Source organism: Camellia sinensis, chromosome 13 (assembly GCF_055761805.1).
Source record: "Camellia sinensis isolate YWXY chromosome 13, ASM5576180v1, whole genome shotgun sequence".
Taxonomy (NCBI): Eukaryota; Viridiplantae; Streptophyta; class Magnoliopsida; order Ericales; family Theaceae; genus Camellia; species Camellia sinensis.
This window is the reverse complement of record NC_138973.1, coordinates 48,474,332-48,491,820: the sequence shown is the minus strand read 5'-3', so window position 1 is coordinate 48,491,820 and position 17,489 is coordinate 48,474,332. Positions and strand designations below refer to the sequence as shown.

General features: G+C 31.4%; 1 protein-coding gene across 4 annotated transcripts; it reads left to right on the top strand.

Annotated features, from left to right (window-relative positions):
• Window positions 1–366: 366 nt before the first annotated feature.
• Window positions 367–7,260, top strand: LOC114285046 (casein kinase II subunit beta-1). 4 transcript variants are annotated; one of them, XM_082903831.1, is made up of 5 exons: window positions 367–972; window positions 3,410–3,628; window positions 4,635–4,729; window positions 4,823–4,988; window positions 6,644–7,260. In XM_082903831.1, exons 1-5 carry the CDS (start codon window positions 744–746, stop codon window positions 6,772–6,774), a joined length of 840 nt encoding a protein of 279 aa, XP_082759957.1. In that variant the 5' UTR covers window positions 367–743; the 3' UTR covers window positions 6,775–7,260. The 4 variants fall into 4 exon arrangements, with proteins under 4 accessions (XP_082759957.1, XP_028083836.1, XP_028083837.1 ...); XM_028228035.2 differs by having other exon boundaries at window positions 4,620–4,729; XM_028228036.2 differs by having other exon boundaries at window positions 367–981.
• The last annotated feature ends 10,229 nt before the right edge of the window (window positions 7,261–17,489 follow it).

The window sequence follows — 17,489 nt, the reverse complement described above, 5'->3', positions numbered from 1 at the left end:
CTCATCCTTGCGCCCGTCCTTGCAGGTTTTCGGGTCTAGTTTTAGGCCCAATTTTGATAATCCGAACCGTTCATATTTTATGATTTATTCAGTATATCATACCTGTAAAAAATCAAGTTGATCGGATATCAGAAAGCATGTGTTCGGAAAACTGTTTATTAAATTCTTTAAAAAATAGTTTTTAGTTCAATTTTTCGAACACATGCTTTCTGATATCCGATCAACTTGATTTTTTACAGGTATGATATACTGAATAAATTATAAAATATGAACGGTTCGAATTATCAAAATTGGGCCTAAAAGTAGACCCGAAGGCCTGCAAGAACGAACGCAAGTAGGAGGCTGCAAGGAGAGAACCTTGGCTCCACCCTAACGAATGAGTATTTCGTCCCCGCCGGTGTACCAGAGCCCACCCCTCTCTCTCTCTCTCTCTCTCTCTCCCTTTATATTTTCTTTCCAACCAAACACCAAAACGACGAAATCTAGAGAGAGAAGGAGAGCATGGGCTAGCTCTTTCCTCCCCCCACCCAACGCCACCCCACCCCCACCCCCACCCAAAACCCTAACTTCTCTCTCTCTCCTTACCCCTACCAAAACCCCCTTAGCATATACATCACACTTGTCGGCTTAAAAGCCTCAATTTTTTTGGTTGTATCTGTATATTTGCATCGTCTGAAATCTAGGGTTCTTTTTTGAGGGACTATGTTTTGGGGACGACGACATTGATTTCTCTTTCGACAAGAATGTATAGAGATAGAGGAGGTGGGGGATCGAGGTCGGAGATGGGTCCCGTTGATCGGAAGCGAATCAACGATGCCCTCGACAAGCACTTGGAGCGATCCTCCCCCTCCACTTCCAGGTCTTTCAACGCCAAGGATAAAGATCGCTTGTCGGCTCAGTCCATTTTGACCGCCACCAAGCCCACACCTGATCACAGGGACTCTCGCTCTGCCTCTTTGCCTGAAAACAAAGGTTCAGATGGTGATTCTCTCTCTCTCTCTCTCTCTCTATATATATATATATATATATGGGTCTAGATTTGCCTTTGATTAGCTTTTCTCATTTGCATTGAAGCTCAATTATATAATTGTGTTGAAAAGATAATATGTCTTTTTGGAAACTACTAGTAGTGCTAGTCCTTGAATTGTGTTGTTTGTAGATATTGCTATTTTGAGGTTTCTTTGGAATTAATTAGTATGAACCTAAAGTATATTGGAAGTGTAGACAAACTTGAATGTATACATTTCCATTCCTTTTGATTATTATCTTGGGGAAAGATGAAAGTTGTTACATGGTGGAGTCATATGTCAGCTTTTGCTGTGAAATATATTGCATTATTAACTTCACCTTTGTTCTTGATCTGGCTTGCCAGCCTCAAGTCAATTGATTCTCTTTACACTTATCTTAACTTTATTCCTAGAAATATCATGCTGCATGTTATGGTTTCTTGATTCAGTATTAGTGGAATTATTAGGTGCTAAAGCTTAGTTTACTTAATAGATAGCTATATATTGAACTGATTGTAACCTGCAGTTATAATTAATTTGAGTACAAAGAAATTCCCAAGTAAACCCAATTTGGCTCTTTTTTTAACATATGCATATGCATTCAATTTGTTAATTGACCTGTTAAATACTCACTAAAAAGTCGAGGCATTAATTGACCATAGTTAATTTTCTAAGCGAACAAAAATATGGATGACCTAATTGTGGAATGGAAGCATACACAACCTTAAATGGTGACCTTGAAAATTTTAGGATTAAGTGGTGTAGCTATTTAGAGTGACTCATTATCCAGATCATTTTTTGAGACTTTTGAGCAAAGAAGAGGACATCTGGTTATCCACCAGTGACTAGTGTGCTGACTTTTCCTGAGAAGAGCTGGTGCTTTACCAATTTGCACTTTTTAACATATCTTTCAATAGAAAAACTATTGTTACAAAAAATAATTTTAGCTATCTTGGAAAAGATCTAGAAAGGAGGCATAGAACATCAATTAGTTAAACTAATATGGTGTAATTTTGCAATTTTGGCTGTTGAATGATTAATTTGAACATAATGAAACTTAAAAAGTGAATGTTTAATGCATTTTAGTAATTCTCTTAAATACCTTATTGTGAATTTAAAGTTTCTATCGCATTAAGTGCTTTAATACATTCCAAGATTGTATTTGTTACAAGTCTACCTAGTCATACCATGTTTATAAGCACATTGTACTCCATGTTCCTCTATCTGTTTTGCATATTGAGAGATTATTGAGATAATCTCTGGTAACAATTGATTGAGAACATTAGGAATAGAATGACAAAATTAGCAAAGGGTACTTGCCAAGTTGCAATTACCCAAAAAAAAAAAAAGGAGAGAAAAAGAGAGGTTAATTGGTTATATTTGCATATTAAGAAGGTACAAAGATCTTGCATTCAAATTTGAATGGAACCTAGCAGCTCTAATTGATTGAAATAATGGGAGGAAGGAAGGGACATAGAGGTGGGAGGAGTTGTCAACTACAAGTCTCTTAAAAAGTGAACTTCATCTTACATTAATCGCTTATGTCCATTTAGGCTCTTTGAACATATCAACTTGACTTCATCTTACATTAATTGCTTATGTCCATTTAGGCTCTTTTAGCTCAAGGGTGGTTTAGATTTTATCTGTGAGCTCAATTTTCATGTTGAGCTTTTTTAATATGTATTTCATTTTGTTCCAAGGTTGTGCCCCTTTTGGTGCCTTATTTATACAATTTACTTGTCAAAAAATAATTATTCTCTCTTTATTTTTTCATGGTAAAATTAGCAGTTGCTTAATCTTATATAGAAGGTAAGTCTTTTTTTTTTTTTTTTTTCTTATCTGAAACAATAATAGTAATAGAAACATGAGTTCAGTTTCACATGTTTGTTAATATATGAGCTTGGTTGGATGAAGCAAGGAACGAAATGTCCCAGGATGACTTTTAATTTTTCTCTTTTATGTTGACACTGAGATGTGGCTGGGTACCGGGGTCCATTCAAGTGGATGTAAGGGAGACTGGTGAATACTTAGATGAAGTCTCTGCTAACTATGTAATGTTAATTGAAATATGAGGAATTGACTTACTAACATGTGGTTCTTTTTCGCCTTGAATAGCAAATGGAAACACAGAGTGTTCTCTCCTCTGTGATTGGATTGATTGTTCTGTCCGTTCACAATACGTTCGTTTTGCATAGCCGATCAAAGTTTAGATAACTTTTTAGAGTTTTATTAAGGGTTTGGTCATTATGTCTCTGGCTGTTGTATGTTCTGCATGATATGTTTACATCTGAAAGCAGTTCAGTAGTTTCTGTAGTGTGCATAACACAGTGTTTCGTTTTTTTTTTTGTCTTGCTTCCCGGTTCTCATCGTTGCTGATGCACTTCCAATTGAATGAATTGCAGAGGAATCTGAAACAGACAGTGAGGAGTCAGATGTTAGTGGTTCAGATGGGGATGATACATCTTGGATCACATGGTTCTGTAATCTGCGTGGGAATGAGTTTTTCTGTGAAGTTGATGATGATTACATTCAGGATGATTTTAACCTCTGTGGGTTAAGCGGTCAAGTTCCTTATTATGACTATGCGCTCGATTTGATTCTGGATGTTGAATCTTCTCATGGTAACCCTAATTTTTTTAGAATCAATTGCATTTTTTTTGCTATGTTTATCCCTTCAAATGTTCATGCAAGTAGGATTATTTATGCTGCAGTTGTTCACATTAACTATTCCATTTTCAGAGCTATCCACAGTTTTTTTGTAAATTCTGGAGTCTTAATTCTGAAATAAAGATATTTTAGTAATTGAAAACAATTTAGCCGTGTGCTTGAATGGGGAAATCGGGAATGCAATTCACTGTGCTTTTGAAGCTTGTTATGATAATTTGATTGGACCATAAGGGTACGTGTCAGGGACCCTAACACTGATTCTTAGGGTCGTCTTCTACTATTTTGTTCTTTGCTTTTTATTTCAGTGTAATAATTGATGCTCTGAAACAGACTCTGCAATTCCAATTGCAATCCCTACTCATTCAATGTAATTAAAAGGTAAGCAATTGATCGAATTTTCTTTTAGCATCAAATTAAGAATGGTGATGATTGTTTGTGAGAACTGAGGGGAAAAGGTGCATTTTTGTTTTGGATGGGTAAAGTAATTTTATCGACAAGCATCAATTAGGCGCAAAGGAATATTTTCTCCACAACTTAAATTAAATAAAGTCAACAGGAGAAGAGGCAATATCATAAAACTTTCCCTTTTGTCAATAATTAGTTGATAGCAAAATCGTCTTCATCCTATAAGCTGAGGTTTCTACATCCTCAAAGTATGCTGGTTCATCTTTTCTTCAAATACACTGCATTAGAAACAAAGGCACAGCCATCCAAATCTTCCTTGCCTGTGTAGTCTTGCTCATTGTCCTTGACCTTTCTTTGAAGTCTTCTTGATCATTGCATTAGAAACAAAGGCACAGCCATCTAATTCTTCCTTGCCTGTGTAGCCTTGCCCATTGTCTTTGACCTTTCTTTGTCTTTGACCTTTCTTTGAAGTCTTCTTGATCACTAGTTCAGTTGTTGAACCCTTTGCAATGAGTAAATTTGATGAGCTGAATGGTGTAGGTGATATGTTTACAGAGGAACAGAACGAATTAGTTGAATCAGCAGCAGAGATGCTTTATGGTCTAATTCACGTGCGATACGTATTGACAAGCAAAGGAATGGCTGCTATGGTGAGCATTGGGCCATTGTATCTGTTTATTATTTTTCTCAGTTCTATGCTTCGATTAGCTGTTATGACAGGGTACTTTTTAAATCTTTGACAGCTAGAGAAGTACAAGAATGCTGAGTTTGGACGTTGCCCAAGAGTTTACTGCTGCGGACAACCCTGCCTTCCTGTTGGTCAATCGGACATTGCTCGACAAAGCACAGTGAAAATTTACTGTCCCAAGTGCGAAGATATTTATAGCCCTCGATCCAGGTTCCAAAACAGTATCCTTTATTTCAATTTCAATTGGGTGGGAGCCACTGCTGAACTCCTGGCAGGGTGTGTTACGTATGTGAACAGTTACTATTTTCTTGAGCTGCTTTCCCTCTCTATTATTAAGCTCACATTTTTTGTTTAGTTCCCATGCTTTATTTTTCTTTTTCTTTTTCTTTTTTTCTCTTCCCTATTTTGAAGGAAGAAAAACAATGGTGAATTAAAACCTGGGAGTAAAAGCATAGAATCCAACTGTGGGTGACTTAAATCGCCAGTTGATGGGCACTAGGATGGGCTTGAACTGCTGCTGCCCCCATGCGTTGTTAGGAAGTTTTAGTCTTTAGCAAGGGGGCATCCGGGAGGATTTGGTGCAGCAATTTAAATTATCTTCAATATCCATTTAATTTAAACACAAGAATACCAATGACATAAATAAAAGTACTACAAAACTAAAATAATATATAAAATATATATTTTATAAGTAATAAAGGTTATTAAAAAGGGACAACAAGGGGGTGCAACCCATGTACAAAAAGGAAATGTAAAAAAGATCTACACTACCTTCACTCAAAAGAGACTGAAATTCAACTTAAAAATAAACTCCTCCTTTGCATCAGAAGTCCCATTGTTACATATTAAATTACAAATAATATGATCAGAATGTATACTAAATGCATTGCTGCTATATGCTGGATGTTAGGCCTAGTTTGGGAAGACTAAATAAGTGTACTTTTTGACTTTTTATGAAATATGGGTTGGGTTTGGGTTGAGTTTGAAGTGATGTGTTAGAGAGGTGATGTGACTTAAATAAGATGATGTGACTTAAATAGGATAGTGACTTTTTGACTTTTTGTCTTTTTTCAATCATGCCAAACTTGGCCTAAATATTGTCAGTTATGAAGCATGGGTACTTCAAAAAACATGTCATACCCTTACCGGGCACTTACCAGCGTATAATATCTCGTATGGTACTTCTGCATACGTACTAGGTACACAAAACACATACTCAAATTTTTTCTTCTTAATTTTTGGCATACCTAGACGTACCTAGTATACACCCAAATCATATCGTAGTGTAGTTAAAACAATATTTTCTTCTACTATAGAGATAAAACTCCTTTCACCAAATTTTTTTTATTTATTTTTTGTTTTATGCTTAGTATGATTTTAAAATTAAATTATGATTTGTAAGTTATTTAATATATTGATATTTAATTTTGATTTACATTTTTACTTTTGGTATTAAATGTTAATTGTAGGTTGGATCTTAACAAATTAAACCATTTAATTAATTTTTACATTACTCTAAATTAAAAATAAATATTTTTTTACAAACGTACCAAGCTGTACCCGTACCCATTTTTTTTTAATTTTACCGTATTGATGTACTTGTATTATACCAGTACCAGTACTCATACCCGTATCCGTGCTTCATAGATTGTCAGTGACCTAAAGTCTTTACTTATTTTATTTATTTATATATTTTTTGAACTATTTCAGAGTTGAAACAACTTTTATTTATGTGTTGTTTATAAGAAAGTGTTATCAGATTCTATTGCATTTGACCTCAATGAGGGGGGTTGTAACCATAGTTTAGACCACTTTCCAGTGATTGGCTTTTTGTGCTCCAGTCTATGTTTCTTTTAGTTTCTTTAACTTTACCTAGACATTGATGGAGCCTATTTTGGAACCACATTTTCTCATTTGTTTCTGATGACTTACGGGCACCTCAAGCCTCAAAAGGTGTCACAAAGCTATGTCCCAAGAGTATTCGGCTTCAAGATCCACAAGCCATGATGCTGGAGTTCCAAGCTGCCATTGGGCCACGATTTCCTAGCTGCTGATTGGGGTGGGAGTTCCTATCATAGCCTGTATGTTGGTAATTCTCTTCTTTTGGGGGGAGTTGATGATTTTAACAATACAGCTAGAGTTCAGAGGGTCTCCCAAGCTGTCACAAACTACGTTCACCTTTTAAAATTGATGTGGGAAATATCTGAGAAAGATATTCGACTTCCATGTCAAACTATTTCATCTTTTTAGTTTAGGTGCCTATTTTATCTTTTATCTTTTTATTTTTTCTTTCTTTCTTTATTGGTAATATGTATTTTAACTTCATTGTAATGGCTTCGGCTGGCTGGATTTAGTTTCACATTGTTGTCAATGGCACTTCAATATTGCCATTTGAATTTCATGGATGTGTAATGTGTTGGGCTTTTCTAGGATGCAACTACTTGTATTTCTTGATTTACTTTTCAATGGTGCAAGTGTTCAATTCTAGATCAACAGTTTGATGTAATACATTAATTTCAAAATATACTGATATATCTGCAACTTGGATAGATTTTGAATTCATGCAATGTATTTTCTCTCTTTCATTCTTGTCTGCAATTTATTTTACCTTAGGCCTGGTGAGAAATTTCTGTCTCTGAACAAAAGATTGCTGAATTTGAGTCCTCACTATTTTCTTTATCCAAGTATTAGGAGAATAGTTTTGCTTATGTTGCAATTTATGTCATCTCTTTTTACATTTTCCTCCTCGTATGTGATTTGTTGCTTCAAGTTTGTTGAATTCAGAGTTGACCATTATGTCTATTATAGTATTAGTGGAATGGTTTTGCTTTTATTGTTGTAGGGTTCGAAATGAACAGTAATAATAATAACATGTAGAGAGGCAAAGCTATGTTAATGAGTCAATAATCTGGTAAAGTTAGAGAATGAGTAACCAAGTGAGGGTGGAGCGAGTGATTCAGGGAAAGAATGTGGCAGTGCAAATGGGCAGCGTAGCACTGCCACATTCTTTCCCTGAATCATTTGCGCCCCCCTCACCTAGTTACTCATTCTCCACCCTTTCCATATTATTGACCCATTAATTTGTCTCTCTAAGTGATATTATTATTATTGTTCCTTTGGGACCCTCTACAATTGTATATATCCATGAATCTCATATTGACTTCAATTTGGGTTAGATTCTATCCTTACTCTTATATTATCATTAGCATTGTTATATTAGTACTAAAATTTCTGCTGCAATTGAAAATGAAATAAAAACAGTGTTTTACATAATAACAAAGTTTACAAATACTCATTGGTGTGACATTATGAATTAGGTTATGTTTTAGATTCTGAAATTTATTATTGCATGGTGCAGCATCTATCACATTATTGATTTGGATTATGTTCTAGATTTCAAAGTTTTACTATTGCATTGCACATCAGTTAGTAAAAAAAAGTAAGTAAAATTTGCCAGTTTGCATGGTCTTTTTTATGGATTATGTTCTAGTATTATTTATTTTATTTTATTTTTTAATTTCGTGTATCCATATTTAAAATAAAAATAAAAATAAAAACAAGAACCTTTAGAAGCATTTTCTTTTAGCTATAGAGAATTTATTAAAAGTGACATCATCTCATACATACATTTGAAATTTCTATATAGTTTGCCAAGGTTGAAAATAGGACTTGTACCAAATGGAACTATTGGCCCCATTATGTGTGGTATTTAGATAATGTATTGTATCTGGGTTTGATAGACAATCTAATATTTATATCATTAAAAAAGCAAAAATCATGGGATAGAAATTGGTAGAAAGCAAAACCATTGACAATGGCTGTTAGATGCATGATTTGATACATATATCTAAATATTTCATGTCCTGCTAATCCTTTGTTTGCATGACCTGTAATGTCCCTCTCTATATCTAAGAATTGAACTTAGAAATCAAAATATTGTATAGCTAGGCTTGGGACCTTATCTTGTCTACTCTTCCTATATTTTTCTTTGTTAAGTTTAGTTTATAATCATTTCATGTTGCCGCAATACCAGTGTTAATGTTTCCATTCTTGTATCTTGATACAAAATACCCAATGAGACACTCTATCCACTTCTTTGGTTGTTTCCAGCATTACTATTGTTACTAAATGAATGTTTTATCATGCTTTTTAATGGAGTAGATAAGATGACACAACGAGGTTGGATCTTCTATTTGGATTCTTTCATGTCTTTTTGTCTCAAATCATTCCTTTATCAATCTCTATCACGCGATTGGTTGTTATGATGTGTAGTGGAAAAAGACTTTGAGACAATTGTATAAGAAAATTTTGAGTAGAAGATTTTTTCTTACAAATATCTTAAAAATGTGAGAAAAATGTCAAAATATGAGGAATGTTATGCACTTCTCACACATTTCCAACTACTTTTTCTTGCTATCATCGAGATTTATAATCACCACTTGTTGTCAATATCCTTTCTTTTATAATTATATTGTATGTATTGATTCATGCTTTTATAATTATTGTTCAAGCATTATATACTATAGGGTGGACCTAGGTAAACAATTGATGTTGAAGGCGAAGCAATATATCTTCCTTTCATTCCAATATTGCCTGCGACTTCATCTTAATCTTCCCACAAATTGGAATTGATCACTTATTTGGAGTATATCACTTGGTTAGGTCTGTCCTGTTTGATGAAAGTTCTCATTTTTATGACCATCTTTTTAAGCCAAAATAGTAGCTTATCTTTTATATGACTAGACTATTATAACTCGAGATTTCGTCCATCATAGAACGTAAATCTACCAATAGAGTCGATGAACAAGTGTTGGTAATGTAGTTCTTAATGGGTTGTTCATATATTGAATTATTAGAATTTGATTTGTTTACTTTCTATTCTAAAAAAGTATTCCTCAATCGAACTAGTCTAAAATCAATTAGCAATACGTTTCATGCTTAATTGGCTAAGGAAAGCTAGTAGTTTTGAATTTGAAATTTCAATATCAATTGTTCGATACTCATTAAAAAAGAAGAACCTTTTATAAGATTTTAAAATCTTCTATCTATAACATGTTTGATAGATCTGTTTGGTCCAAAGAGAAGTCCACCAAGTCACTAATCACACCATATAAGTAATCTCACACAAAGGGTGGAGTTCATTTTACTCCACTTTTCCAACTCTTTCCAACCTTGGTCTTCAAATGCATTTTCCACCTACCATTTAGATGCATGTGTTATTGATTACTAAAAAGGGATTGGGCTAAAATAAATAAACATGAGAACAAAGGTGAAAGTAATGTTCTACCTTGCAGGGGAGATATTTATCTTTGAAATTGTGCCCTATTTGCAAAGATAAATACTAACCAATGCATTTGCCATTGGTCTGTATCGGGATTGACGTGAGAATTATTTTGAAAAAGGTTTAAAGAGTGAAAAATGTTTTGAAATTTAAGAAAAACAATCAGTTGCGTTTGATAGAGTTTTGTAAATATAATTTGAGAGTATGAGTTGTATTTTGAGTTTGTGAGTTGTGAAATTATGATTTGAGTGTAAAAAATTTATTTGGTTATGATTTTTGAATAGAGTGTTGAATTGAGTTTTGAATTGTATGTGGAATTGAGTTTTGAAAGTTTGATGTATATGTGAAATAAGAAAATTTGTTTGGTGATGAGTTTTCAAAATAGTTTTCAAAACTTAATTCAACTTATAATTGATAATCAAGCACACAACTCATAACTCGATATTCGTATTTTTGATCAACAGTCATAACTAAACTATTTTTAAAATACTCAAATAAAAAAATGATTTTTTTTTCAATTAATTGTTTTTAAGTAATGTTTTTGAATAATTTTTTTTTTTCAATTAACTTCTATGTCAATTAATTTTTCTATCAATTCATTTTTTAGGCCTGCATAAACATTAAAAATATTAAAAATATTTTAAAAGTACTTAGAAAATTAAAATATTAAAAATATTTCGAAAATCAAAATATTTACAATTAAAATATCAAAATATTAAAATATTTTTATGAAAATTAAAATATTAAAAATATTCCTATAAAGTAAATTAAAATATTTAAAATAAAAAAATACGAAATATTTAAAATAAAAATTAAGTTGTTTTTGAGTTTTGAAAAGAATTTTGAGTTGTGTGTTTGGTTATGAGTTTTGAAAAGTAATGATTATAGTTTGAAATGAGTTTTGAGAAATGAGTGTAGAATTATGATTTGAAAGCTGCAACCAAATACCACACTCAAATCAGTGGTGGAACTATGTTTTGAAATCTAAACCAAATAGAGAATTCTTTTTTTTCTTTTTCTTTTTCTTTTTTTTGGTTATTTTTTAGGAGTACTTACGTATAGGTCTTAATAAGTGGATTTATTGTCTAATAGGTCATATTGGAAAAATTTATCATAAAAAAACTTCACTAATTGTAAGTTTTAGTTACAATTTATAAAAATCATGACAAAAAAAGTCACTAATTGTTAATTTTTAGCGACATATATAAAAAGTTGTCACAAAAAAAATTATTTTTAGCGACAATTTTACCAAAATTTATTTTCAATAAGACTTGATGGGAATTAAATCCAACTATTAGAACTTATTGGTAATTTATCCTATTTTTTAACTCTAAATATACGGTTAGCAAGATTTTTATTTAAATTTAAGAGATTTGATCAAAATTCTCTCATAATAAAACTTTAATGTATTAAGGATAAACATAAAAAGTTTTTCTTGAAAAGTCTAACACATACCACTATTACCTAAATATTAAATTTTAAAATGATATAACTTTTTATCTAAATGCCAATTTTTAATTAAATTAGTATTTTTAGAATTCTCTTATCAAGATTTATCAAATAAGATCTATGTTGGCTATGAATTTTTTTTTTTTAAAAAAAATTAAGCTTGTTTGGTTCTGGTTTTCAAAAAAAGGTTTTCAGAAAATTCTATTTTTTTATTTTTCGTATTTTAATGTTTTAAATGAATCTTTTTAATATTTTAAGTAATTTTTTTAATTTTTAGATACACCTAACATAAATACACTTAAAAAGTGTAATATTTGTGAAAAAAATATTCAAAAAATATTTTAAAAAATATGAAAATTTAGTACATTTTTCGTATTTTTATGTATTTATTAATTTTTTAAAATATTTTTTCACAAATATTTTACTGTTTAGATACATCTAAGTAAGATACATTTAAAAAAGTAAAAAAATTGTTTAAAATTTAAAACATAATCACTAAAAATAAAAAAACACAAAAAACAAAGACTCAATTTTTAAAAAATTGAATTCAGAAAACTAAAACCAAATGCATTATTATTACCGTCGAAATTGGGCATTGTTTTTTATTACCATCTAAAAATTTATGTAAACAACAACATGTTATTTTATCTCATAATAACATGTACTCTAACAATTTTGTCTTAGAAAAAAAAAAAGATATTTTTTTTGTCCTTACTCAATTATGCATCTCCTTCTTAAAGAGTTTATGAAGCAAAATAAAATGAACTGTTTTTTTTACCAAATAAGAGTCCAATTAAAAGATTTAAACTAAATTTCTCTTTAATTTTATTATACTAAGCACATAATTAAAGATAAATTATTTAGTACTCTAGAAACATTCACACCACTATACACAGAGATTTATATTTATAGTAGCCTATGTTAGGCATTAAGATCCTCTAGAATGTAAATCTTAGAGTGATCCAACTAAAAGTTGAGATTAAGGCCTCATTTGAGAACATGCTAATTTAGTAACTTTTTGGCTATTTGACTAAAGTATGAGCTAAAAAAAACTAGTATGTTTGGGATGACTTTTTGACTTTTTACGAAAACATATGTAAAAAGTAAAGAGAAAATAGAATCTTTGACTTTTTGATATGGGTTGTTGGCTTTTTTATTTTTTTAGTGACTTTTTGACTTTTTAACTAAATGGGTCGCTTCCCAAACGAGTCCCAAGTCTCACCAAAATGAGTAGTTTAAAGGGGAAAAAAATTAGATTTATTTCTTCATACCTGTAACTGTAAAGCAGCATTAGAGAGACAAAGAGAGAAAGAGAAGTACTGAGAGAAGGAGAGAAAATGAGGACATTAGGTCTTTGATAATCAATGGTCATTCCATCATTACAGAACTCTGCAATATTCAAAATCAAACCAAAAAAATAAACAAACCCAACACAAATCCACTTGGGTGTACCATTTTGTTCCGTCAAGCAAGGGTCCACCACTTTTTGGACCACCACATTTGTCGAATTCTTTGATCATGAGTAGTGTGTAGTATCCGCGTGTGCATCTAAAACACTCAATAATATTCAAGTTAAAATTGATAAAATTGTAAAATATTCCAAGCTTGATTTTGGGATAAAACAATATACAAGTAACAATTTGAACATGTCTTTGCATAGTGAAGTTGACATGGCATACAACTCAATTTGACTTAGATCTCGTTTGGCAAGTGTTCTTTTTAGTTAAAAAGTCAAAAAGTTACTTAAAAAAATAAAAAAAGTCAACAATTCATACCAAAAAGTCAAATATTCCCTTTTCTCTCTACTTTTTGCACAGCTTTTTGTAAAAAGTCAAAAAATCATCCCAAACATATTAGTTTTTTTACATCACATTTTAGCCAAAAAGTTACTAAAAAAACTGTTCCCAAACAAAACCTAAGAGTAATATTAGAAATCTCAAATAATTTATCAAATTTTCTACTAAACTTCTACATAAATGTGGGATCCACCCAAGATTTAATAGAAAATTTGATCGATTATTTGGAATGTCTAACATTTTTTTTTTTTTTTTGACTAGAAGATATCAAAGTAGAAAAGGAGCCAAAAAAATAAATAAATAAAATGATCAAATGATCCTCGCCATATGAGCCAATGAACCCTCCACATCAAATTTAACTAGGCTCCCATATATAATCCATTTGAAAATGAAACCAAACTGAAATGGGCTTTCATTATCAAGCATCATTTGGCATGATTCCATTTCCATCCCTTTCTCATCGTTTTTTCTTTTTCTTTTTTTTTTTTTTCATTCTTTGTCACCCACTTCTTCTACTTTATGATATATTCAAATTAGGATGACACGAGTCATTGTTTGGTTTGATTTTTTTTATCAAATTAGTTTTTATGTTTTCAAAAATAATTCAGAAACTGATTCTAAATATAAAACCAAACAAAGCCGCTTATGGACAATGTTTGGATTCTGAATTAGAGAAAAAATTTACAAAAAGAAAAAGAGAAATGAACAAAAAGATTTTTTTAAATTCTCTTGTCTTTTCTCTTTCCTCAATCTTTTTTCTCTTTACAATTCCCTCTGCTGAAAAGAAAAGTGAAATGAAATAAAAATTAAATATTTTTATCTTTTCTATTTCTGTTTATTTATCTTTTTACAAATCTCAGCACAAATTTAAAATTCAAACAAAACTTTTAATTTCCATTCCTTGCTTCAAAACCAATCGGACATACATATTGAAAAATGATGCCAAGTTGCCCTTTTAGGAAGAGTGGACCAGGAGAAGAGAGCAGAGGTGGATAAGAATAACGCTTCCCAATTGCTTTATCATTGATGTTGAAAGGAGGCTTCACCTTTCAATTATATCCTCTTTATATATATATATATATATATATCTTGTTTTTGAAACCAATAAAACATATGGGAAAAGAAAAAAAAAATTAAAATAAAGAACATTTTTTTTAAGGTTCCTGATATTAAGATTTTATAATATAAAAGACACTCAATATTTTCATAATGTCTAAGGTCCCTCAATATCGATCTAGAAAAAATTCAATCCAGAGAATTTCTCTGAACGAATTTTCTCTAGATTTCACAGAGAAATTATAGTTCACAGAGAATATTTGTGGTCGAATTTTCTCTGGACTTCACGTCGAATTTCTTTGGTCGAATTTTCTCTGAACTTCACATATAAATTCTCTCCAAACTAGAGAAATTCTCTCCGAATTAGAGAAATTTCCAAAGAAATTAGTTTCATTACGTGTAGAGAATTACTCTGGAATCAAACTAGAGAAAATTAAATTTCTCTGAACAAAATTGTCAATCTTTGAAACTAGATTTTACAAATACAAAGCAATTCACTGTGCTCCATTTGGAATACATATATATTCACCATTACAGTGGCCCAGGGAGTAAGAGAGAGAGAGCTTTACATCAAAGGCGTTTACTTATAAACTAGAGAAATTCTCTCTGATTTAATTTTTTGTGTTAATTTTCTCTGTGTGATGGCCAGAGAAATTTGTTCATTTTCTCTGACCAGACTACGTACTCATCCCTCATCTCTGTGTTAAACAACAATCAACAGCTAATATATTGAAATCAATTTCCTCTTACAAACACATTCATATAATCAAATCCTTTACTTCTGTAGAATCAAAATCAATTAACAACAAGAACAATTCACAATTCATCGAACACAAATAAGTCATCAATTTACACAAATATAAAATTCTTCATTTAAACCTGAATACACAAAACATATTCAAACATGTTTTTATATACAAATTTGTATGCTAAAATGCAAAATTAAAACCTAGGGTAGTAAAAGCAATTAGTGGAAGAACTGCGTGACCTGGGTTACATCTGCAGAGGAGACCCAGATGATAACAACAGCAACAATTAGGAACAAACCAGCTTTATATCTCCAACTTGTCATGAATCCACAAAAGACCCAGAAATTAAATTTGCAAATTTAATCAAAACTAACCAAGATTTGTGTTTTTCTCTTCGATATTTGAGTAAATTTATGATCTTTCACTTTTGTCACTAACACAAAAACCAAAAAAGAAAAAGAAAACGAAAAACAAATGCTAGAATAGTTGTTCCCACCACCACTCCCCTGCTTCTTTGTTGGCGACAGAGGCAGAGTTACGGCGACAAAGGCGAAGCTATGGCAGTAACGACAGTGGTAATGAGGGATGCTGGTGATGGCTAGAGAAGAGAGAAGAGGAGATGATGATGGAGATGGCGACGACGATCGCGATCTGAGGCGATAATGGTGGTGGCGATCTGAGGCAATGATGGAGACGGCGACGGCAGTGAGAAGCCGAAGATAAGAGAAGAGGAGAAGAGAAATAGATCTAGGGGGAGAGAGAGAGAGAGAGAGAGAGGGGTTTTGAACTGGTAAATAGACATAAATCTAGTAAAGATCGATAAGAGAGAGGGAAAGGAAGGAGCAGCAGGAAAAAGAGATAGAGAGCGTGAGATATATCAAATTTCTCTGTGATAGATGGGTGTGGGTTGAGGGACCTTAGACATCAAAATGTAATATTATGGATCTCTTCTATTACTAAAAATGAGAGAAAGACCTTAGACTGATTTTTTCTAAAATAAAATTGAGGCCTCAACTGGATTGGTTTGACAGGTACTACCTACCATGCATATGCATATAATTTATGCAATTTTCAGAAACCTATTTGTCTGACTCAGCTTTGATTCTTGGTTTCCAAGGGATAAAACTTCACAAATTTGACAAAGTTCCACGTCAATATATACAATATATATATATATATATATATATGAAGTTTGAATGAGTTAATGATGTGATTCTTAATGACTAAGATCACCTTAGTTGTTTTCTTTGTTAGGGCAATTAATGGAATTTCTAATAATCATTAGAGCTTAAAAAACATACTATTGAAAATTTATTTAGTGTTCTTTAGCAATACCTCAACAGTCTCAAGAGTCATTTGATTCAGGTGGAACCTATTGTTATACACACAAGTCCACGTGAATCAACAGCTCATAAGCCTTTGGGTATTGCCTCAACAACTTACAACGATTTCTGGATAAATTAAGCTTACCTGCATTGAAATTTGAAAAAAAATTATAGTTAACTACACACTTTTAACATAATTACACCGGTATTCCTCAAGGTTTCAATTTTCATAATATTTAAGTTTTTTTTTCATTAGTAATTTGTTAGTCGTATAGATTGAAAAATGATATTGTCTTATCTTTTCTACTAAAATGTATATTTACCTGTGTTTATTTCAATATATATTCACCATATGTGTTAATTCTGTCACTTTAATCTTACTAAAAGAAAGATTAATAAAATTATACTAAATTTATAGGGTTTATTATATATATTTTTTAAATTTTAGGGAAAGTGAGAGTATAATTTACCCATATTTTTTCGTTGGTATTTGAACATATGGTGACTGAGTGGGTTTTGTTGCAGATGGATCCATGGATGAATGCAATAGGGGTAGCATTGTTGGATGTAAATTGAGGCTTCATGTGTTGACTAAGTTATATACAATAATGTGTTGAATTATTAATTTCCTGAACTTTTTCTTTCTTTCTTTTTTTTTCTTCTGAAAAGTGACATAAAAAGGCCACATAAAGATGGCCCTCAATTATTCTAATTAGCTTTATGGAGAAGAAAAGAAAGAGGTGGTGGACAAGTTGCACCATACAGCTTGAGGTTTTTAATATTTTTACATAGAACACAATAAACTGTTTGTTGTATTTTTTTAGATTTAAGATTTTAAATAATAAAAACAGATAGAATATAAAGTATAAAAAAAAAAAAAATTGTCGCTTTTGGTTGAGTTAAGAAAATGAGTAGAAAATGAAGATATATTTCTCAAAACATTTTTTTTAGTTACCTATAAAAATGAGTACATATAAGGAATTTAAAATTTAAAAAAAAAATGAAAGAAAGAAAAGGGAGAATCTACATATGTTCTTATCATTAGACTAATCCCAAGTTAACACCT